Source organism: Hyalella azteca, unplaced genomic scaffold (assembly GCF_000764305.2).
Source record: "Hyalella azteca isolate HAZT.00-mixed unplaced genomic scaffold, Hazt_2.0.2 contig17470, whole genome shotgun sequence".
In the NCBI taxonomy this organism is placed as follows: domain Eukaryota; kingdom Metazoa; phylum Arthropoda; class Malacostraca; order Amphipoda; family Hyalellidae; genus Hyalella; species Hyalella azteca.
In genome coordinates, this window is record NW_025947253.1 from 3609 (window position 1) to 27537 (window position 23929).

The 23929-nt window shown below is 41.4% G+C and overlaps 2 protein-coding genes and 1 long non-coding RNA gene across 3 annotated transcripts; all 3 read left to right on the plus strand.

Moving 5' to 3' along the window:
• Nucleotides 1-1000: 1000 nt before the first annotated feature.
• On the plus strand, nt 1001-7024 carry LOC108669796. Its single transcript, XM_018157206.2, has 5 exons — nt 1001-1107; nt 1445-1614; nt 2041-2155; nt 2635-5037; nt 5445-7024. The coding sequence occupies exons 1-4, from the start codon at nt 1026-1028 to the stop codon at nt 4059-4061; spliced, it is 1794 nt and encodes a 597-aa protein (XP_018012695.2). The 5' UTR covers nt 1001-1025; the 3' UTR covers nt 4062-5037; nt 5445-7024.
• Nucleotides 7025-7030: 6 nt separating this feature from the next.
• On the plus strand, nt 7031-8208 carry LOC108669797. Its single transcript, XR_007157266.1, has 2 exons — nt 7031-7441; nt 7592-8208. It is a non-coding gene; the product is annotated as an uncharacterized LOC108669797 (long non-coding RNA).
• Nucleotides 8209-10525: 2317 nt separating this feature from the next.
• On the plus strand, nt 10526-22264 carry LOC125179436 (the record flags this gene model as incomplete). The annotated part of the gene is made up of 7 exons (XM_047885274.1): nt 10526-10600; nt 16050-16251; nt 16646-18555; nt 19064-19228; nt 19507-19644; nt 20312-20464; nt 22156-22264. Coding segments are annotated over exons 1-7 (2740 nt in total), but the record flags the coding sequence as incomplete, so codon positions are not given.
• Between the last annotated feature and the right edge of the window lie 1665 nt (nt 22265-23929).

Consider the following 23929-nt stretch of genomic DNA (forward strand, 5'->3'; position numbering starts at 1 on the left):
GATCTTCATTGCATATTTATCTTTAAGTGTATAGTATATGTATATATATATTTGATTGAAGACCAGAGCATGCTTTTTATTAACAATCTTCTTGTTCGACTCATTGAAAAAACGAACAAGAAGATTGTAAATAAAAAGCATGCTCTGGTCTTCAATCAAACTTGCATAAAAGAAAAGCTTCTGCCTAACTACACCAGTGCATATATATATATATACCTACACTACCAATGTATACCTATTACAATTCAAAGTAAATTTACAAATATTTCATATTTACTAGTTGTAAAATCATTTATAGAAAGTAGCACACCTTGCTTATAATTATCATGAATGAAGTCAATAACGATGTCAATAACAGAAGTTCAACGTGATTACAGGATCCATTTCAAAACAAGGATCCTTCAAAAAACCCATTTAAATATCTTTATCGAAAATTTGCGGATATCAAAAATTTGCACTCTTGTCAGAAACACTAATGAAGGTTATGAAAGCAATGAAGAGAAGAGCCCTATTTTGTCAAAACAATTGTGGTGGGCATTTAAAAGATATTATATTTAAAAACTAGGATACAATATTACCATAAAAATGTTCTTCTTCCAAATAAAACAAGTTTCAACTTCATAACGTTCTTAGTTTTTTATTTATTAACAAATTAAAAGGGTTACTTAATTCTGAAACACCCTGTACCTATATTACAATTCAAAGTAGATTAAAAAATATCTCATATTTACTAATTGTAAAGTCACTTATAGAAAATAGCTCACCTTGCTTATAATTATCATGAATGATAGGAATAGAATGGAGGAAATCAAGGCCCAAATTGGAAATTTAATTTACTTACCCCCATTATAATGTTACATTTCTTGATCCATTGGAAGAACCCTCATTGTAACTCCTTCATGGAAAATTCCAGGAAGTGCCACTGAAATTGGAAAATTTTTTAATTGGCAATCAAATATTCTTGTAATTCTATTGCAAATTTAAGAATATATTAAGTTTCAGGAACTCATCCCGGGAGTGAAGCCATGCACGGCAGTGATGGACTTGTGTCAGCCATGGCCGGTCTAGACCTGCAGGGACGTCAGCCGGCCTGTGCTGCGACACAAGGTTTGTTTGAAGTCTTCCTCGCCTGCTGTGTTCTCATCCTGCTTCTCGTCTGCTGTGTTCTCATCCTGCTTCAACCAGTTTTATTTTGCTAAATGCTCCAACTTAAACTTGCTGAATGTCCCAAGGACACAACTGAAAGCTTCTAGTACAATGTTAAATGATATCATTAACAATCAAACTCTGGCCAATAAATTATGCACCACATTAATTTAGCTAAATTTAATGTTTGAACATAATTTTATTTAACATTGGAAGAAAATACCTATGCAACAGAAGAAGAAAATATGCAACAGATAATTAATGAAAATAAAATAAATTCCCAAAATCCTCCATTCAGGTGGGGCTGGGGACAAGCGTCCCCTAGGACAGAGGGGCGACGTGGTGTTGGGGGCGACCGCCTGTCATGACAGCGACGACGAGGACTCGCGCTGCGCCGTCTGCTTCCTGACCATGGTCCATCCTGTGCGCTTGCCCTGCGACCACGTCTTCTGCTTCCTCTGTGTCAAGGTCAGCCTCGTCTTGCTATACGGCAATTTATGGGTAGAACTTGCTTAGTGTTTTGTATCTAATTGCCTTAGTTGTGCAAGCTATTCTCCTAACAAATGCTTAGTTCTGAGTGTGGTCTGTAGCTTCTTGCTATATACATCAATTTATGGGTAGAACTTGTTTAGTATTTTCTATCTAATTGCCCTAGTTGTGCAAGCTAATCTCCAAATAAATGCTTAGTTCTGAAGGTGGTCTGGAGCAAGGCATGTGGCTCGACTAGGTGGCTCTTTTTTTTTAGGTTTTATATGATGTTTGTTTCCTTGTGAAACGCCTTCCCCTGCAAAAAATGATTAAGTCACATGTTTTCTTCATCTTCAGTTTGATTACTCGATAGTGCTTGTACAATCTTGTACAAACCCGACTAGTCACTGACACACCCGCACCAAGCCTTTACTGCGTGTGTACCCATTAAAAGTGTCGCCCAATGCCCCCACTGAGTTGCTGACCGCCCCCACTGACAACCGTGAATTGAATTACCAGTGGTTTTATGAGGGCCGCAATGGTGAGTGAGGTGACGCTGATGGCTTCTTTATGCCGTGTATTTGTAATTTTTCTTAATGTGTCAAGGTTGCGTTACATAAACAACTACCATCAGATTCCTTCAATAAGAAAGCTTCCCAATGAACTATGCATGTGGAATGTGTAGGATATGGAGTTGAATATAGTAGTTATAGTTATTATATCTACGTCGTGATGTTTCAATGCGGATACGGGAATTATTGTACTCTAAAAGATATCGAGAGAAGAAATTAATTTTTTATATGCTACGAAAACGCCAAGTAAATTTACTCGATATCACGAATTTTCAGACTAATGATACTTTTATTTTATTGCATTGCCCCCGTAGCAGGTTTGTAGAAAAAGAGATAACAGGACATTTGTTACTTGTATGTTAACATATCATGCCCGTGGCAGGCTGGTGGCAGTAGAAGATAACAGGGCATTTGTTACTTGTATGTTAACATATCGTGCCCGTGGCAGGCTGGTGGCAGTACGACGCTCGCACCAACAAGGAGATCGAGGACGCGTACCAGTCTGAGGCGACGACGTGCCAGGTGCTGGTCGTAGGACTTGTCTTCGTGGTGGACTTCACGCGCATGCTGCAGTACAGGATCAGGGATCCTTCCAAGCGACGCAAGATCAAACGGGATCTCAGTGATGCTCCTATGAAGGGTATCGCTGGCATCTCTGCTAGCAGGCTTGATGGCCGCGAGGAGGATGTGGGTCATCACGATGCACATCTTCCACGTGTAGATGAACATCACATGTCCCCGCCTTTGCATCATAGGCAACATGAATATCAAACTCCTCATGTTGGTGCGCAGGTTTCACGTCTTGATGTTCATGGCATTCCTCCTTATGTACATCAAATAGATGATCTTGATGTACCCCAAGCTACCCATCACAGTGCACATCCTGTGCATCAAATCCCGCACCACAGTCGACATCCTCCCCCATACCTCACAGATCCCCCCACTGACGCCCCACCCCTGAGGGTGACCCACCATGCAGAGGCTGCAGGTGCATCAGTGGGAGGCATGGGGTACGATGAGCCTGGTCGCCGCCCCCTGTGGATGGGGAGGTCGGGGACACGTCAACCCCGATCCCCACCCGTTAGACCTCCTCCCCCGACCGTCAGTAGTCGCTTCACTGGTGACCTCCACGGGGACGCCTGTCCTTCCCCTCCCGTGGGGCTACCGATGAACCAGTGCCCTTGGGCTGCTCCCCAACAACATTGTCATCCCTCTCACTCGTTGAGGGGTGTTCCATCCCACTCTAGAGTGACAGAGAGACCTTTCCACTCCAGAGTGACTGAGGGGCCTTCCCAATCATCTGATGGGGACCAGCATGATATGCCGGAGGAGTTTGTGTTGCCTGAGGACCTACCAGATGACCTCTCCTCCTCTCAGGGCGCCGTCCTTGGTGTTATCGCGGATTCGCTGCCAAGAATTCACCTGCCACAGCTAGACCAACGTACCAATTGTTGCCAGTGCCATCGGTGCCATCTGATGCCAGGGTGCTGCCACCTCTGCCGGCAACTGCACAGTCAAGCGCAGTGTTTAGACAACGGAATTTGTCCTTCATTTGGCGAATGTCCTCAGCATTGCGACTGTCCTGGACTTTCATGCGACTGTATTGGGCCTTCTTGTAAATGCCCTAGGTCTTCTTGCCACTGTCCTGGGACTTCCTGTGACTGTCCTCGGCCTTCTTGCGACTGTAATCGTTCCACACGTCCTGCTAGTGAAGTGAACCTTCGTCGTCATGGGGCCCACGTCTGCTGTCGCTGCTCCTCACGTCATCGTCCTGCTCACCCTCCCTCCTGCAGACTTCCAACCCTTACACCAGGCACTGATGAGGACCCTGGCGATGAAGGGCAAGCTGGCACTGACCCTTCGCTGCCAGACTAACTACCCTAACAATATGCATGCGAGCCCGACTCTGCTTCAGGCACCGCCCAGGACTCGGGGAACACGTAAATCAGCCGCTAATGTTCGTCTCAGCCGAACTTGCAGTGCAGCCTCCAGGCAGCCTGCAAGCTCGGCATGACTCGGCCACACCAACCTTCGTCATACTCTCAGGATAAAGCCGGAAAAAAAGTTCGATCGGTTGGCCGAGTACACTTGGAACAACTCTAAGCCGAGTGTGACGACTACTGAACAGAAGCACGGACGTTACCTAAATTTTGGGTGAGGGGCTCGCGACGTTGGGTGAGCCGACCGAGCAGGTGTAGGCCTCGTAATGCTATTCCTACGTACATCCAGATTAATTCCAACTTAGAAAAAGCTAATCCTGATAATTTACGTCTCGTTTCATTCTGTTTTACCCAGGCTTTATACGATTTTGTATTTTTGTTTTTTCTATTTTACTCATCCGACTAGTAGAACATTTGACACTGATTATGATGCAGGAATTTGACTTGTTATGATTATATATGCAGGAATTAGACGTGTTATGATTATGTATGCAGAAATTTGTAATTCGTTCACTTGTGGTTTAACTAACTCCAATTAAGTATTGAATCATTAATTAACTCGGATAACTATTTTCTTTTCAGTAACTGAAATCACCAAACTTGTTGTAGCAAACGTTACACATTTCGTGTTATACATTAAATTTGCTTTCAGTTAGTTAATTAGCTGCCTAATTATGAAGAATTGTGTAATCTAGAGGTGAATGTAGTTTGTTGGAAGTGGTAGTTACAAGCGTTATTAGGTGTTGTTTAGGGTAAGTTATATGTAAAGTGAGGCTTAGGTTAGGGTAAGTTATTTGTATAGGGAGATTCCGTTTTGGGTAAATTATATTTATAGGGAGGGTTAAGTTAAGGTAAGATATATGTTTAGAGATGGTTAGGTTAGGGTAAGTTATATGTATAGGGAGGGTTAGGTTAGGGTAAGTTATATGTATAGGGAGGGTTAGGTTAGGGTAAGTTATATGTATAGGCAGGGTTAGTTTAGGGTAAGTGATATGGATAGGGAGGTTCAGTTTGGGTAAGTCATATGTAGATTAAGGATCAATTTAGATAAGTTATATCACTTATATGTAGAGTTAGGTTCAGTTTAGGGTAAGTTATATGTTTAGTTATTGTCATTTTAAGGTAAGTTATATGTATAGGGAGGGTTAGGTTAGGGTAACTTATATTTATATGGAGGGTTAGGTTATGGTAAGTTATATGTATAGAGAGAGTAAGGTTAGGGTAAGTTATATGTATAGAGAGGTTTATGTTAAGGTAAGTTATATATAAGGGTAAATAAAGTAAGGAAATACCGGGATGTCGTACAGAAAACGACAAGGTTAGGGTAACTTATATTTATATGGAGGGTTAGGTTATGGTAAGTTATATGTATAGAGAGGTTTATGTTAAGGTAAGTTATATATAAGGGTAAATAAAGTAAGGAAATACCGGGATGTCGTACAGAAAACGACGCACCCGCCACATCAAGACTCGGAAATCGTATTAAGGCTGTACATAGTTGTTCTAGTGTATCCTTAGTTTATTTTTAAATTACTCTTAACGTACTCTAGGGTAATTTTAACGTGATCTTAGTTTACTTCTAACACACCCTAAGTGTACTTCAATGAACCCTAAACGTACCTTTCAGCTTAATTTCAGCGTAGCTGTATGGTACTTTTAGCTTACCCCGTATGGTTATTTGCAAGTGAAGTGATCACTGGTATGCGTGTGATAAGAATACCGTACGTAGAGTTAACCCACTTCTGAACCCAGCTGGTAGAACAGATTCATAGTTAGAACTAGAAACTGATTCATTAGAATCAGTAGATTCTAATTCATAGAAGTGATTCGTTTCTAGTTATCTATAATTTGATTTAACTTGTTAAATGGTTAGTTTGTTGATATTGTATAAGTTTATAACAAGCCTCGTGTAGGCGGGGCGCTGTGATGTGTCGAGCGTGTGTTTCTTGTTACATATTCATCACATTATAGCCTGGGCAATTAGAACTAATACATGAAATATTTCACAATTTTTTCTTCCAGATTGTTCATTTCTTTACTTCTTATTCTCCTCATGTTACACGAATAATTATACTTAAGAATTGATATTATTAGTATGGCTTGATTGCGAATGCATCACCACATCACACGTTACTACACTACACTACAACAACCCTCTGCAACACACTGCACCACCGCAACACACAACGCAGTGCAACACAGCGTCCCCGCACTACACTATGGCGCTCTATGGTGAAATGATGGCGGCATTAGTAATAAGGTTGTAAATAGTAGCCTTAATCCTACACTTAGCCCTACTCTTAAAGTTGTACATAGTAGCCTTACCCCTACACTTAGCATAGTCTTTAAGGTTGTACATAGTAGCCTTAACCCTACACTTAGCCTAACTTTTAAGGTTGTACATAGTAGCCTTAACCCTACACTTAGCCTAGACCTTAATTAAGATTGTACATAGTAGCCTCAATCCTACACTTAGCCTAGACCTTAAGGTTGTACATAGTAGCCTTAATCCTACCCTTAAGGTTGGACTAAGTAGCAGTACACTTAACCTCGCCTTTAGATCTAGCCTTAGTCCTATATTGACGGTAAGACTAAACTTAACTTTAGGTTAACGGTTAACCCTATTTCTAAGTTCTGGCTTAATCCTATTCTTAAGGCTAAGATTACCTCAAGCCTTAAGCCTAACCTTAAGGTTCATCTTACCTCGAACCTTGATGCTGAGGGATGACTGACTCACCTTTACCGCAGTCTGATTCACCTTTACCGCAGTCTGATTCACCTTTACCGCAGTCTGACTCACCTTTACCGCAGTCTGACTCACCTTTACCGCAGTCTGACTCACCTTTACCGCAGTCTGACTCACCTTTACCGCAGTCTGACTCACCTTTACCGCAGTCTGACNTATAGTGTATATAACCTAGTCTCTACTTTTGTCTAACCTTATGCTAGTTATGTTATAGTATTTTTACAAGTTTCAGGAGTTTGAGGTAGGGTTAAGGTAGTTAAGTTGACTACGTTTACTGAGTTGTAGTTGAGATAGTGGTAGTTGACAATTATCTCCCTAGGTTCAGTGAGTTGTAGTTAAGATAGTGGTAGTTGACTAGTATCTCCCTAGGTTCAGTGAGTTGTAGTTAAGATAGTGGTAGTTGACTAGTATCTCCCTAGGTTCAGTGAGTTGTAGTTGAGATAGTGGTAGTTGACAATTATCTCCCTAGGTTCAGTGAGTTGTAGTTGAGATAGTGGTAGTTGACTAGTATCTCTCTAGGTTCACTGAGTTGTTGTTGATATAGTGGTAGTTGACTAGTATCTCTCTAGGTTCACTGAGTTGTTGTTGATATAGTGGTAGTTGACTAGTATCTCCCTAAGTTCACTGAGTTGTAGTTGAGATAGTGGTAGTTGACTAGTATCTCCCTAGGTTAACTAAGTTGTAGTTGAGATAGTAACAGTTGACTAGTATCTCTCTAGGTTCACTGAGTTGTAGTTTACAATTATTGTAGTAGAGGTGAATATCTGGTAGAGGTTCTACTTCTGATCAGGGAGAAAGTAGGTTCATGGTAGCCTAGGACCTAGGTTACATGGTATCTCCGTATTTTTTACAATGTTAGTTTTTAATTTCGATTTAATTGAGATGGATAGTATGACTATACGTTCAGTAGGTTTAGCGGCTAGTAGTGGGGGGTTTGGTCTTAGCGTTGCAAAGAGTTTTATAATAACGTCAATAGCCGTTTTAGCTCATCAATAATATAAAAAAAATTCAAATTTTAACATTCAAAAAAAAAAAAAATATTGAAAATCGGAATATTCTGTCAGATCATCTTTTCAGATTTTATTCTGTGCGGGATGGAAGTGATCCTTCCATCGAACTCGCTAAAACGTTTTCTTATTAAAGTTTTTAACATTTCTTCTTTTGGAAGACATTTTCGTACGTATATAATTTCTGATGTACGTTGATGCGGATGTTGGATGTCTCCTTAACTTTCAATGGGTCAATTCTGCGACACATCAATGGTTGCCACCTTGTGGCCCACAATTAATAGGTTATTCTTTCACTAATGATTATAACATAAATATTCATGGCTAAATTGAACAATTCATTACCCCCTCCTAAAGATTAAATTACCATATGGGTATTATTTGTTTTCAGTTGAAGAACTACTGCTCTTTATATGGGGTGATACCATATCTTTCCTGTCCGTGTATGGTGAATTACCTTATTTAGGGGGCACCGGGTCTTTCCATCGGGCAGGGTGAAGGACCTACGTATCCTTGAAAAGGTTACAGGGCCCATCCCACCCCCGGGTAGGGGTGAAGGACCTACGTATCCTTGAAGGAGTTACAGGGTCCATCCCACCCTCGGGCAGGGTGAAGGATCCCCGTATCCTTAAAGGGGTCACCGGGTTCATCCCTCCGGGCAGGGTGAAGGATCCTCGCATCTTTTAAGGAGTTACAGGGTCCATCCCCCCCACCCCCGGCAGTGTGGAGGTGCTAACATAAGGCTGTCTCTTGCTGTTACTTGCAAATTTCAGGTCAGCGTTGCCGGCTAACAGCAAAGTACGTGAGTAAAAAAAGGCTCTTTCATTTTCCGAGCGTAAACCACGGCCGTGCCTTTGTCGGCCGTTCCTTGGTCTGCCAGAAGGCTGTGAACGCATGCTGGATAGTATATAGAATGTTATCTGTATGGAGACTATCAAACTCGATAACCTTCAAATCTCTTAAATTAATTGCTTCAGTTGCAGTTTTCATTAATAATGACTTCCGGCGAATAGTATTAAATATAAGCTGTTTTAACCGCAATCTTTGTCCGCAATACATGTAATACTTATAAGCTTAACCCACAACTTGATACGTCTGCCGCCCCTGCAACAATGACGAATAAATTACGCTAGGAAGTACAGTCGCTTGCATCTGTACAGGCAATAGGCGGAGTGATGATTTCTGATTCGTATAAGGCTTCATCTTGTCTAGTGGAATTTGTCGGCACGAATTTGTTGACGTGTAGTTCCCAGCAATAGTAAAATTCGAGCTTTATTTGCCAATTCCGGTACTCGTATGGAAAACTCAATTGGATTATCTGAAAACTGGCCAACTTGCGGAGAAGAAACGGCTGAAGTACAGTATCCTTTGTGCAAATGCTCCAAACTACTACAACCCTTCTCCCACGTCAGCAGCTTGTGCGATTGTAAGGAAGAAAATATAATTAGCTTCTTCATACTCCATTTATTTGGTTAAGCTACAGTCGAACTAAAAATTTCGTACCTCAAGTCTTGTAAGTTAGTATGAAACAACACCGAGCAGATCAAGTTGTATCGTCTTAAAATATCATCATTGCTGGCAATTGCTTCCTCCGACTGTACACTACTGAGTGCAAATGGTGGATTCGATGTGTAGGTCAGCGCTGTAAAAGTCTGATTATCATGTAAATTTCAGGAACGCTTGAAAAAAAATGAACATATGAAGATCACGAAAATTTTTAAAAACCTCATCTGGCCTAACCGCAGGTAACATTAGATCCATGGTTGAAATAATACAGTATTATTTCAACCATGATTAGATCGGCCTCATCCGGATTCTTCTGTCTTGAGAACGCACTCTTGCACTCGCTCATCAAAAACTTGCCGGATAGTCACCAAGCGGCTGACACTTGCCAGATTTACTAGCCGTCTGCACTATCCCCGTGTACAAGCACCTTAAAGTTGCTTGTACACGGGGAGACAATCTGATCTGCTCACAAGCACGGCTGGCCAAACCCCGTCCAGTGGCTTGGTCAAAAACAAAACTGGCTTTGGGCCGCGAGTAGAAGATTCTTAATTTGTCTGTCTTGGCTTGCTGATTTTGCACAATAGCGCGGTTTCTATCTTTTGCTGTCCGCCATTGCTCGCAACGTATGTACAACTGTGGTTGAACTAGTATAAGGTTGACCCATGAGAAGCTCATTTTTTATTCAAAAGCTGGGATGTCAAGATCTTCGTTTTTCTATTTCGATAACAATCAACGATTAATAATAAAACTCTCGTTTTGCTGCTCGCCTTATCATTGGCACTAATTTCGTCCAAACCAATAAATTGACCGGAATAAGGCTCACTTGGCCACTATATATATAGGCTTGTGCGCGGAACGTTCGTGATCACTGTTATCTCCTTTCATCAAGGTAAATCCACAGATAACAGCCACACATTTTACTAACTCATAGTCTGATGGCACAAAGAAAGTTCAGTTTCATGCACTAAGATGCATTGCAAGTGGTGCAACATAAACTGGTGACTGATGCATTTTGTGGACCAGACGCTGGAATAATTTATACAGCAGTGGTGCAATCCACACACAAACACACATGGTGTAATAATTTGGAGTTATTTTACATGCGGCGTGCTCGCGCATGTCAGTCCAGTGTGGCACGCGCCTCCGTAAAGTATGGGTTCGTGTGTTGGAAGCTATCGAGGATTGCAAGATAGCTTTATTCATAAATTTTGCGAGGTAGGTATCCATTTGTAGTAAAATTTGAAATTAACGCATAATGCGTTTACAGCGTTATTCAAATCATCTACACTTATTAGTTAGAAAATTGAGCCGTTACTTTGTAATATAATAATAGTTTCATTGGAATTACCTCCGGAAGGAGCCTGGTTTGTTATTCTTTCTAATGTACAACAAAACGGGCACGAGTTTGGATGCATTTGATGAACTGTGTTTTTTTTTATCAATACACCAGTGTCATTATTTAGACTTGAAGGAAATGTCTTCAACTTCTGTTCTAGCGCTAGCAGTGGAATCTATGATTTGTTTTAGATCTTCCTTTCCAGTTATCTTCATTATTGATTTATTTCATTTCGGCTCATTTTTCTATTCCAAATTTCTTTTAATTTATGTTTTAGTAAAGAATATTTACTGTCGGTCTACACACATGACACATCCAATCGATAGCATTATCATCCACGGCTATCATACTCATACACGTCTAGCTTAATTTACGGCTTGATTGCTGATTGGAATATAGGACATTATTTATAGTATAGGTATCAAGTATGGGTAACTCACGATTCATAGTAAATTGTGAGTTGTGTGCTGTAACAGGCGCTAACTCAAGTCACCATTCGTGGTACTTCTAATGCGCACCTTGTACTAAATGGAGTTACTTTTTCTGACAAGAATTTTAATCTAGAATCTAATCATTTGGTTTCATGGTTTGACGAGTCACTCTAACTACCACCTAATTCGCCGCTCTACAATTCAAACAATACTGATCGAAAATATATTTGCTATCTTTAAGTTTTATAAATAACCCTCGCGTGCTTTTAAAATGATGCTAGGAAATTCTTTTCGAATATATTCTTTAGAAAAAGCTGCCTATGTAAGGACGGCGACATAGTTGCGCTGTCGCCTTGCTTAACAATGGCGGTATAGTCGGTGTATCCGAGGTACGGAAGAAAGAATTTCTGTTGTTCTAGGTCAGTGCTACCTAAAATTTTCACCGTGTTACCCATTTCAAAATAGACCTATTAGATCGATGAAAGGAATGTATTTAATTTACAAAGGCTTATCTCTCGAAAAATTGAACTATTTTTAATAACCGCCAACTGGGAACCAGTGATCATAGCAGACGGTCGATCAGTTATTCGTAGCACCAGTCGTGTTTGGTGTTTCCGTGGCGACGTTGGCATGAGATTAATGTGAAGTTCGGATCCATACGACCTGGTCGAACGCTGGCCTAAGTACACGTAGCGGCCTAAGTACACGTAGTGGCCTAGGTAGAACACACGTAATGGCCTGTGCGTGCACTTAGGCCTAAGTGCAAGCACAGGCCTAAGTGCATGCATAGGCCTAAGTGCACGCACAGATATAATGCCCGATTTCTCGTCTATGATTGGTGGGTTTAGCTCCAAAAGGCATCAACGATTGGCTGAGGCAGCTAGGAACTCGTAACATTACTTATTGTGCAGCCCCTAAACACGGACTGCTCTCATCGTGTACAAGCTTCCAGAAGACGGTTCGAACAAGCCAAAATGGTTCATGTTTTCATAAAGATAGCTCAGTTAAAACATACGGTAATTCTTACTTGATTCTCTCTCTGTTAGAGAGAGAATCAATACAGAGTACCGACCGAGAGTTTCTGTCGGTACTCGTTCTTATCATTAAAGTAAGCCAATAAATGTCAAAATTGGAAAAAAACACGCGACATTTATCCCTAATAAACTGAAAAATTTCGTCGGACTAAAAAACCTACGCAACTTAACTCCTAACTTCACCGTCTTCACGGGCCTGTCCGTCGGAATCCTCGAGTAATGTTCATGTTACAGTTCGGCAAGATTTTTCCTTTACTGATTTATTTGAACTTGGTTTGAAGTTGCACAAAATGTGTCGGCTAGAAATGGAGTGGTCGCTGCTTCTGGTGCATGAGCTGCTCAGCGTAGTTGTTATTAAGGAGTCAGGTTTTACGTCTTTTTTTACAAATTTTACGTCTTCATTGTGTAGAGGTTGGTTTCTTAGAAATGCCACGTCAACTGAGGTAATCCTTGATCTACTTTTGATGCGAATTAATTAGTCAGCCTTTGAAATTTCATTGAGAAATGTGAGAGATACTCCCAACAATAAGACATTATCAAAATAGATACTGCGTAAATCTTACTAATTCAAAGCTTACGAATTAAATTTCGAAATTTCATCAAGGGCGGATGGCAAGGGTTTGCTGGAAACGCCAGACCGCCCGTGTGCACTAGCAAATAAAAGCGACAAATAGCCTAATCGATTATTCAGAGAGAGATTGGGTCATTTGGGTGTTGCGTTTGCAAAATGCAAATGTAAGGCCGTCAGGCGTCATGATAGAAGTGGTCGCATGTTAGTAGCCCTCTAAAAAATGATCAGATTTAGGAGTATTTAGGCACTTGATTGAAACCAATTTGAATTTATGAATGTAGGGTACTACCGCTACTACGTTTACGTACACGTAGTACGTAGCACTCACGGTAGCAGAAACGCTAAAACTAAAAGCCTTCATGAGCTTCATCTGGATTTCTGTCATTCTGTGTCATCCGATGCCATCTTTGCAATGCCGATGATCTTGCATAACTATTTTTGCTGTTTTGAAGTCAGACTGTCGGTTACTGTTAGTTTTCCGTACAGTACAACAGTACTGCAGTGTGGAATTCTAGAGGGATATTAAATTAACCAGTACACATAGCATATTGGAAAGCAGGACCTGAAAGGTTGGAAAGTCCAGGAACTTATGTCATCCGATGCCATCTTTGCAATGCCGATGATCCTGCATAACTACTTTTGCTGTTTTGAAGTCAGGCTGGCAGTGGCGGTTACTCAGTTACTGACTTACTCACTGTCTTACTGTTAGTTTTTCGTACAGCCTACAGTAGAGTAGACTCAGTAGTCAGTAGTGAGTAGAGGAGCACTGTAGTCAGTGTAGTATATAGTAGTACAAACAGTTGAACGTAAAATGTTAGTAGCCTACATTGTCAGTTCGTCACCATGCATGAGTACTTGAGTAGCATGTAGCAATGAGGCAAAGACTATTACCAAAACCAGTAACATGAGTGATGAGAATGAGCAATCTGAGGCAGATTTGCTGCCAATTCCTACCTCCTGCCCCTGGCGGTGCAAGTGCAACTGCAACCTGTCCCTGTTTCTAGATTCTCTGTAATTGACAAAAAATGACATATATATATAGGTACTTTTAAGGTTCTTAGTTAATAAAAGCTTTAACTGCATGGCTGCATCATTTTATAAAATTTTATGTCAAATGCCAAGAAAAGAATAATATAAGTGACTTGAAAGTTGAATGTTATGTTTTATTGTAATCTATATACTTTATATATAGGAGTTGAAGTAATTTTCTTACCTAATTGAAAATTTAATGGCAGACATTGTCCAATGTCAAATCTTGTTGATTGAGTTATAATTAGAAAATGATTCACTCAGCCACAGCCAATGAGCCAAAATCTCTGCCGTTAGTTTGCCAAAACTGAATGGAACTGGAGCGCAGCTGTGCACCACCAATTTTGTGCACCAATAAGCCCTGAATGGAATGCCTTGGATCTCTCCAGAGTCCAGACCTACATCAATCAGAAGTGCACCACTTGGCTTTTACCTCTTCTGGCCTTGACCACCACCTGCCGTGCACCACCAGGCCGCGGATCGAATGTGACTTCCGGGCATTGTTAAATTACGTAATTCTATGTTCACCACATCTGAGGTTAGGTTTCAGATAGCATAGTTCTGTTCCAAAATTTATCGTCCTTCGACAAGTGGCCGTTTGACCGAGGGCTGGTTCGACCCACAGCCTAGATATGGACGGTTTGAGGTGTTGAAGGCTACGTTCCGGAACGCAGGAATCATGATGGTCCATTACATCCAAGGGCAGTGGTGGTCTTTGGCAGGCAACCCAATGGAACATCAAATGTTTGTTTTTATACTTAATTGTTTCTGTTAGGCTGTCAGCAGTTCACTCACTTCACTGATGTCTTATCAAAGCATAGTGGCAAACCAAAGATTTTTTAGAATCAGTTCATTTTTAATTACCTTATTTACCCAAGATTTAAATCAATTTTTTATGTATGATACTGCAGGTAGCAGAATTTATCTCTATCTCTAACCATCTTTTTATGAATGCAATGGGCCATTTGCTAATGGCTATCTTCATTTAAAGTTTCTCTTGATTAATAACCCATCTAAAAAACAACTTGGACAACTTTTTAAATAGTCACAGGGCTTATGGAGTTTACTCCATTTTTGGAGCTACCAGATTCCTGCTATATGAATTATCTTGTATCTAATTGTTAATAAAAGTGCTCAATTGAGTGACAAATTTCTAAAATTGTCAAAATCATGTCATTTTGGGGCCATGATATTTCAGTGATAAATAGGAATTTTATTATCTTGATATGAGGGACATAGTTTTCAACTCTTCATTGCATATTTTATAGAATCTATTTATATATATATAAATATATAGGTAATTTTAAGAATTTTTCATCAAGAGCTTGCAACTTTATTTGGTTTCACAAGTTGAATTTTCCTCTTCTTATACAATTTTCAGAAAGATCAAAATGTTTCTTTAATTTTGCACCAATAACATAAATTTGTTTCTTCATATATCTAAATAATTTGAGAGAAAATCAGAGATCTGCATAAAACATCAGTCAAGGTTTGTATGATCCTGTTTATTGATAGAAAAGTTTCGAAATGTAATATTTTATAATGTTCAAAATCATTATCAAGCTAATTACATTCTATTATTTATATATCATGTCACCCATATGAATACTGCCAGCATACTTTATTCATCTAATGTTTATTATATCGATGTAAAACTTTATGTAATGATGTTAAAAAGAAAAATAATTCACAATCTTTAGATGTATCTTGATTCCTGACCCAATATGAAGAATATACAGTCAGAGATCTTCAATATTTATCCAACATAATTGTATTAAAAAAGAAGAGTATAAAGAACCACACTTTCTTAAATAAATAGGTATATATTTTGATCAACAACCAATCATTATGGAATAATTTATTCTGATGGAATGAGAGCTCCAGAAAATGATTCTGACAAATAATTTTATAGTTGAATTTAACTTTAATGGTAATGATATTAATGCTTTTCAGTAAAATATCTTTGGTACATTTGTTCTGTTACCTGATTTCTGAAATAAAAAACCATCTATATATAAATTTATAATCTTTTTGCAAACAAAAAAGTTTTCTTGTGTGCATCTTATTATGTGATTTTATTTCTTATTTAAATTATAAATTTCTATAATATTTTTAAAAGAAAGATTTAGCTATTAGAATTTTGACAAAAATTTGTGTTTTAGCCTTCAATGTAATTTTTATCCTCCTAAACACTTCACAAACAGTTGTTGTTTTGCACTATATCCCCTCTTGTCATCTACATTTTCCCCCTTTTATTTCTTAGATGGCAAGACCTGAGATCTACCGTCTGATGGTGACACAAAACGTCAACCACAGCATACTGAGCATCCCGTCAACAATGACGTCTTTTGGCCAGAGTGGCGACTATTATAACATTGGCATGTTTGACGTATCCGGCTCCATGTGCGAAGTGTGGCCACACATTAAAGAAAACTGGAACAGAGAAGTTGCTCCCCTCCTTAATGGTTGGTTGGCTCATGATGAAATTTTGTTGTGAATAAATAAGTATTTGGTGAACAAATTTACATGTTTTGTTTAATATTTTTCCATGTAAACTTATTTTCTCAACTGAACTATCTAGTTGTAAACCTGAGCAGTATATTAAATGTGTGTAAATTTTATTCACTTCCACAATGCATCAGAAAGTTTGAATACTGCCCTTATTTAAACTAGAGTGAATGTGTGTATGAGTCAAGTTTATTTCAATACTCATAATGACATTCATGGAAACACTAGCTTAGCTCAAGTTTTGATTGAATTATTTCTAACTTTGTTGCATTCATTAAAATTGTGCTGAAGAAATTCAAACGCTCATGAGAATCTGTAGATTGATAAAAAACTTTAATCTTATCATCTCAGGTAGTACCGACATCTACACCTTTGGCGATGATGTAAAGTTCCGCAGAAGCGAAACTAATTTGGAGGATGGTGATTTTGACTGCTCTGGGACAGAGGATTTGGGTGAAGCACTGAAAACCATCCATGAAAAAGTTCACCAGCGCAAGGAGATTAACTGTCGAATTTTCTGGATAACTGATGGAGGCAGCTGTGAAGACTCAGCTGCAATTGGAATTGATGACTTGCATATACCCCAAGGCAAAACCATTGAATTTTATTTGTTGGGGGTCGGTGATAGCTTTCCAGTTCAGTACAGCATTGACATCAGGTCAAAACTGCACAATGGTTCTGCCAGCTGTCCTACTCTCTTTTGGAATAGGCTCTTGGACCATGAAGGAACGCTAGCAGAAATGGTCAAAATAGGAGAAGAAGTAACTAAAGGCATGTTGAAACTGAACGTTTCCATCCCTGGTAAAATAGTGCCTTTGATACCAGAAACTAAAACCAACGCTCGATGTGGTGAGTTTCTGTACTATGAAATGGAGCCAGAGCAACTCAAGTCCAGCCTGGTAATAACTGCTGAGGATGGATCAAGTATTCCTGTAGAAGAAGGTATACGTCTTGCTGATGCCAGGTTTCTGGTAGATAAACTGTACAAGCAATGGGTTTCTGTGATCATGCAGCGCCATAGGAATAAACAAGGTGTTCCCATTGGCTTCTTCGAGATGATGGAGAATTGCTTTATCCTACAAATGAAAGATTGTGATGATGTTGCAAGCTCCAACATAAAAGACCGAATAGCGCGCAAGAATATCAAACATTTGAAGCTAGAATTCGCGACTCTGATGAACCAAAGTCGGGGCATTGTTTCTTTGGAATCTAAGTTCCAGAATGAGATTGAGTTGGCTGAGGCCATCTTCAAGTCTACCGTTCAGAGTCGTTATGACGACAGGCTTCTTAAGATCAAAGGCCATGGAGAGTCTGAGTGGACCGATGATATTCTTGCCTTCAAGGAGATTTATCTCTCACTGAAAGACGAGATCGAAGCTCTGCCTGAGCCTGAAGCTGACGACTGTTGTAGAGTATTGATGGGCTCTTTCATCGGCGATCTCAAAGACCCGGATTTTCTGGATGTCCTGCAGCTGAATAAAATGATATTCTTGATGACGATGACGTTCACTGGCATCCCAATCTACGCGCCGGTCAAAGACTCGGCCCAGATCAATCCCTGGACGTTGCATGTAAAGAATATTTGTGTAAGTCCGTTCGAGATATTGTCTCAACGAGTCATAGAATCTGCCTTGACTGCCGGAGCTGACAGCACGAATGACAAGGAGATCAGGTTACAGCAGGACAACCCTGGGTCTGTATGCAACGCCATTGTTCCTATTGTACCCAAGCAACACTGCAAGGCGCTGAAGAAACTCATCAGGACCAACGTTTTCGCAGTAGGTGCAACCTTCTGTATCCTGAAGAACGCCCTCATTGTCGATCACTCCTGCCACCTTGCGGCTCTTGCGTGCGTGTGGTTCAAGACCATACAAGACTACCCTGCCGCCAGCCGCCCTGAATTCATCGTCAAAAGACTCAGCGACATTGAAGAGACCGCCAAGGTCTACATGGACCGCCCCACCATCGTCAACTACGTCTCTGCTCTGCAGAAGAATCCTTCGTTGGCACTCATGACAGAGTCGGAGGAACAAGAGGGCAGCGTCCTCAAGTGTGAGTCGATCATAAAGCCAGTTTTCCTGATCAGTTTGGTAAAAGATCAACTTAAGGACATGGAGGACCCTGGCCTCCTGCTGAAGCTGATAGTCGTGGAGTTCTTGGGTCGCTGTCTGTCCTCCTACACGTCCAAGTGTCCCTACATGGACTTGACCACGTCGGTCACCGAGGAGATGCGACAAGCCAAACTTGAACAAATTTCCTCAGTGAGTTATTTGTCTTCTTATGGAAATACTCTTATAACCCAAACATGGGCAGAAAGTGAATTGATACTTAGGCAAAGTCTCACTCTTATTTCTGAGTGTTCTATTCTTGTTTTTAGTGTCGCTTTTCACTTTCATTTAATTTTACATCTTTTCTTAACTCCACATGTTCATACATTTTAATTGGAGTTAGGAGGAACCATCTTTTGTATGCCAAGTATATAAGATTTCATTACTATACAAACTATAAGATTTATATAATATATAAGATTAATAATATATAAGATATATAAGTATATAAGATTTCATTACTATACAATAGGTTTAGGTTGGCAGAATTTCATTTGATATTCTCTTATCAGATCTCCCATTCCTATTAGGAGTCAACAAGAGCCATCAGGAGAGTTCATATCAAGAAATAATGAGCATCAAGTCTCATTATTTCTGGGCAGTTGCTTTTAATGAGCGATATTTTAATTGACAATGATAAAATAACAGCGTTTGTTATCAGGAGCTTCTCGAGGGCGCTGGGTTGGGCGACGCAGAGCTGCTGACGTCGTGCTTCGCCCGTCAGGACGTCGCTAAGCACGTCAGGCAGAAGGTCGCCGACGTCTCCGGGGACGTTATCGCCAAGAGCTCCCTGCTGCCCGACGTACCTCAGCCTAACGTCGACAAGGTGCGACCAGCCCGGGAAAATGCGTTTTTTTCACTGAAAATTAAGGTGGAAATTGCGTCTTACTACGCAATATGAACGAAAAGAAGGCATCTTTCCAATAAAAGAGCGTAGACAATTATCGCATTTTAAAAGTAATAATACCGATATAATGTGTATATTATTATATTGTAATAACGATATAATGTATATTATTATATTGTAATAATGATATAATGTGCCTGTTATTATATTGTAATAACGATATAATTTATATATTATTATATCATGAACATGCGCAGATCGCACGGCTGCGTCACAGCGGTAGCGCGGGGCAGGTCAGCTGGCAGGGCCTGCAGGCCTGGGCCCAGGAGCTGGCGTGTGGGGCCACGCCCCTCTGGTCCCCAGCCTCCGTGCAGGACGCCTTCAGTGGGCCTATGGTGTGTACACTCGTACACTCTTTGTACACTCGTACACTCTTTGTACACTCGTACACTCTTTGTACACTCATACACTCTTTGTACACTCACAATGCTCTCTGTACACTCATACAATGCTCTCTGTACACTCATACAATGCTCTCTGTGCACTCATACAATGCTCTCTGTATACTCGTGCAATGCTCTCTGTGCACTCATACAATGCTCTCTGTATACTCGTGCAATGCTCTCTGTACACTCATGCAATGCTCTCTGTACACTCGTACAATGCTCTCTGTACACTCATACAATGCTCTCTGTGCACTCATACAATGCTCTCTGTATACTCGTGCAATGCTTTCTGTGCACTCATACAATTGTGTGAGTGTAAGTCATTTCCATGTTTTCCACTGGAGAATTTATGCCAAAAATTGCCACTGTCTGTTACTGTTGGAAAGCTTCGAAGTGAAGTTTTTTTGCTTTGCTTATTTACTGCACAACGCGAAGAAAGACGATGCCATTAGAGTTAGGACGCTTCAAAACAGTAACACGTAGCATTTGTGTAGGGAAATTGATTTTAATTGTTATTGTTTAATAAATACAAGCCTCGTGGCCACGTGATCGTAGCATACGTGTAGGGAAATTTATTATAATTTGTATTGGTTAATAAATACAAGTCACGTGACAGGTGGTGAGCTACGTGCACCACGCGCTGGAGCACCGCCAGTCACGTGAGCGCATGACACGCGCGCTCACGAGCCACGTGGACGCGCGTGACGTCGTCAGCAAGAGGCTCATTAGTGAGCAGGAGTACTTCATCCGGCACAACCTCCTGCCAAAGGTGGGTCATGCTGCACAAGGTGGGTCATGCTGCACAAGGTGGGTCATGCTGCACAAGGTGGGTCATGCTGCACAAGGTGGGTCATGCTGCACAAGGTGAGTCATGCTGCACAAGGTGGGNACCTGGTGAGGCCACCCCCTACCCTCACACCCTGCACCTGGTGAGGCCACCCCCTACCCTCACACCCTGCACCTGGTGAGGCCACCCCCTACCCTCACACCCTGCACCTGGTGAGGCCACCCCCTACCCTCACACCCTGCACCTGGTGAGGCCACCCCCTACCCTCACACCCTGCACCTGGTGAGGCCACCCCCTACCCTCACACCCTGCACCTGGTGAGGCCACCCCCTACCCTCACACCCTGCACCTGGTGAGGCCACCCCCTACCCTCACACCCTGCACCTGGTGAGGCCACCCCCTACCCTCACACCCTGCACCTGGTGAGGCCACCCCCTACCCTCACACCCTGCACCTGGTGAGGCCACCCCCTACCCTCACACCCTGCACCTGGTGAGGGCACCCCCTACCCTCATACCCTGCACCTGGTGAGGCCACCTCCTACCCTTACACCCTGCACCTGGTGAGGCCACCCCGGCATCCCCTACCCTCGTATACCATGGACACAATATCTCGTACCCTCTCCTAACTATCATAGTTTGATAAAATATCAAGCAGATGTTTGCTCATGGTAATGAAGCATTTAAGTTCATTGCACCACCAGGAAGCAAAATTTTCGAAATTTCAATTCTGATTTAATTTTTGTGGCTGGAATCAATTTTTCGGTCTAACTTTTGGCTGTAAAAGGCGCCGGCTTCATTCTATCCTACATGCAGTAATACAAAATAAGAGACGATTAATGTCAATAGTTTTGAAATTATAGGCTTGATAATTCTAGCAAATTTGTATTTCGTTATGCTGAATCTCGTCATCCCTGTTGTCTCTTATCCCTTTACAATAATAAAACTTAACAAATATTCATGAAATTAGTTCTTTTTTATGGAGATAAAAGCGACACATCATGCGATGAATAGATGATGATATTGACCATCATTGCCGGTGGTATCGCGCGACTCATTCCTACACATTCATTGATATAGTGGCTATATAAATATAAGCTACATATATACTGTATATCATTTATTCTGTTATTGATGATAGTATAATTGCAGGGCATCGCATGACGCATTCCTACACATTCATTGATTTAGTGGCTAAATATATATAAGCTACATATATACTGTATATCATTTGTTTAATCATTGATAATATTATAATTGCATGTGGTGTCTCATGACGCATTCCTACACATTCATTGATTTAGCGTGTATAAATTTAGTGGCTATATAAATATAAGCTACATGTATACTGTATATCATGTGATCTATCATTTATGGTAATATTATTGCAGGTGGTGTCTCGTGACTCATTTCTACACATTCATTGATATAGCGTTTATAATTGTAGTGGCTATATAAATATAATTTACATATATACTGTATATCATTTACTGTATATCATTTGATCTATCATTGATAATAATATTATTGCAGGTGGTGTCGCGTGACGCATTTCTACACAATCATTGATTTAGCGTCTATAAATGTAGTGCCTATATAAATATAAGCTATATATATATACTGTATATAATTTACTGTTTATCATGTATTCTATCATTGGTAATATACTTGCAGGTGGTGTCTCGTGACGCAGCAGGTGCCCCGGAGCAGCTGGTGCAGCAGGTGGCGAGCAGATCCCAGGCGGGTACCCGCGACCGCCCCAAGCCGCCCTCCATCACAACAGGTCCAAATTATGCGCTATGATGGAGAGCTCATCACCTACAAACCCCAACACAGAGTACTGGGTATGATTCTTGATGCACCTCGCCTACATTGGGGAGCACACATCAACGGTTTGAGGTCTGACATTATCCGCAGGATTGACCTCCTCAAGCACATGGCATCTCCAAACTGGGGCGCATCCAGATCCTTCTTGCGGACTTTCTATTGCGCCTATATCAGAGCAAAACTTGATTATGGCTCCATCTTGTATCAGTCTGCCTCACGTTCACTGCTCACTAAGCTGGATGTACTGCAGAACGCCTGCCTGCGCCTAATCTTGGGGGCACGACGCACAACTCCAATCATATCTCTGCAAGTTGAAGCCCATATACCAGCCTTGTCCTTCCGACGGTATACCCTCGGAGCCCAACTGGCCCTGAGACTGCACTACCGACCAGCAAATGACCTGACCGCTTCACTATTGCAGCTCCCACAGCCAAGAGCAAACTCCGCTCTGTGCATGGCTGTCAGCAATCTTCGCTCTTGTGAACACTTCCGCCGAGTACCTGTGCCTGTGGTGGACCCAGTTCCTCCGTGGGAAACAATGGATAACAACATTAAAGCCAGTATGGATTCAGCCTCAGGAGTGGATGCTATACTACAATTCAATGCTACAATAGGGGAGAATTATCCCGATTTTAATACTATTTACTGCGATGGCTCCCGCTTGCCAGACCTGGAATCCAGCGCTTGCGGTATTTACATCCCATCACAAAATAAAGCAGTCACTTGGCGTCTCCACCCGGCAAGCAGCACCCTGACTACAGAGCTATATGCCATTTACCACTCACTGATCTTAGTTGAAGAGGATCCAAACCCAAATTGGGTCATATGTTCAGATTCACGCTCAGCATTGCTCCTAATACAATCTGCAAGGGGCTTCTACAAGAAGTGCTCTTTGGTTGCTTTAAGTATAAGAGAGATGCTAAGAAAGCTAAACCTTCATAGACAAGTGGTTCTCCAGTGGGTGAAAGCGCACGCTGGGATACGAGGAAATGAGTTGGCAGATCGTGCAGCCAAGTCGGGACACGATCTGGACCACAGCTCCCTACATCCAGTTGAATACTCAGATCATGCACACCGACTCCATAAGAGGCTCATTGCCAGATGGCAGGCTGATTGGCAACAGAGTGTGGCAGACTCTGTGAAGGGTCGACACCTCGCCACAGTGCGAGATGACTTACTTCCTGTTCCATGGCTACACACACGATCTCGACGCCTCTCGGTTGTACTGAAACGCCTGCGAATGGGACACGTAGGCGTGGGTACATATCTACACCGATTCTCCATGTCTCCTTCACCATTGTGTGCTGCTTGCAATGTTGAAGAAACTATCGAACACTACCTGCTTGAGTGCAGCCAATATAGCACGCCAACAACTGAGACAGACCCTGCTGAGCATGGGGATACAGACCCTGACAGTTCGCATACTGCTTGGTGGAGGCGACCACCCAAAATGGAGACAACACCACATCATGAAAGCAGTTGGCACATATCTCACAAGTACAAAGCGGCTGGAGAACCTATGAAACTGAAGATCAACAAAACGCGAGAAGAATCATGTCAGTGGTGGACATGTATGTTGTACAAGAACCAGAAGAAATAAAATAAAGTGAAGAAAACAATC

Bases quoted from the DNA above. Each gene is read 5' to 3' on its own strand.
- LOC108669796 (XM_018157206.2), top strand. From the start codon at position 1,026: ATGCACGGCAGTGATGGACTTGTGTCAGCCATGGCCGGTCTAGACCTG. The intron at 1,108-1,444 runs GTTTGTTTGAAG...TCCTCCATTCAG, and splicing joins GGCCTGTGCTGCGACACAAG to GTGGGGCTGGGGACAAGCGT. The intron at 2,156-2,634 runs GTGAGTGAGGTG...TGCCCGTGGCAG, and splicing joins GTTTTATGAGGGCCGCAATG to GCTGGTGGCAGTACGACGCT.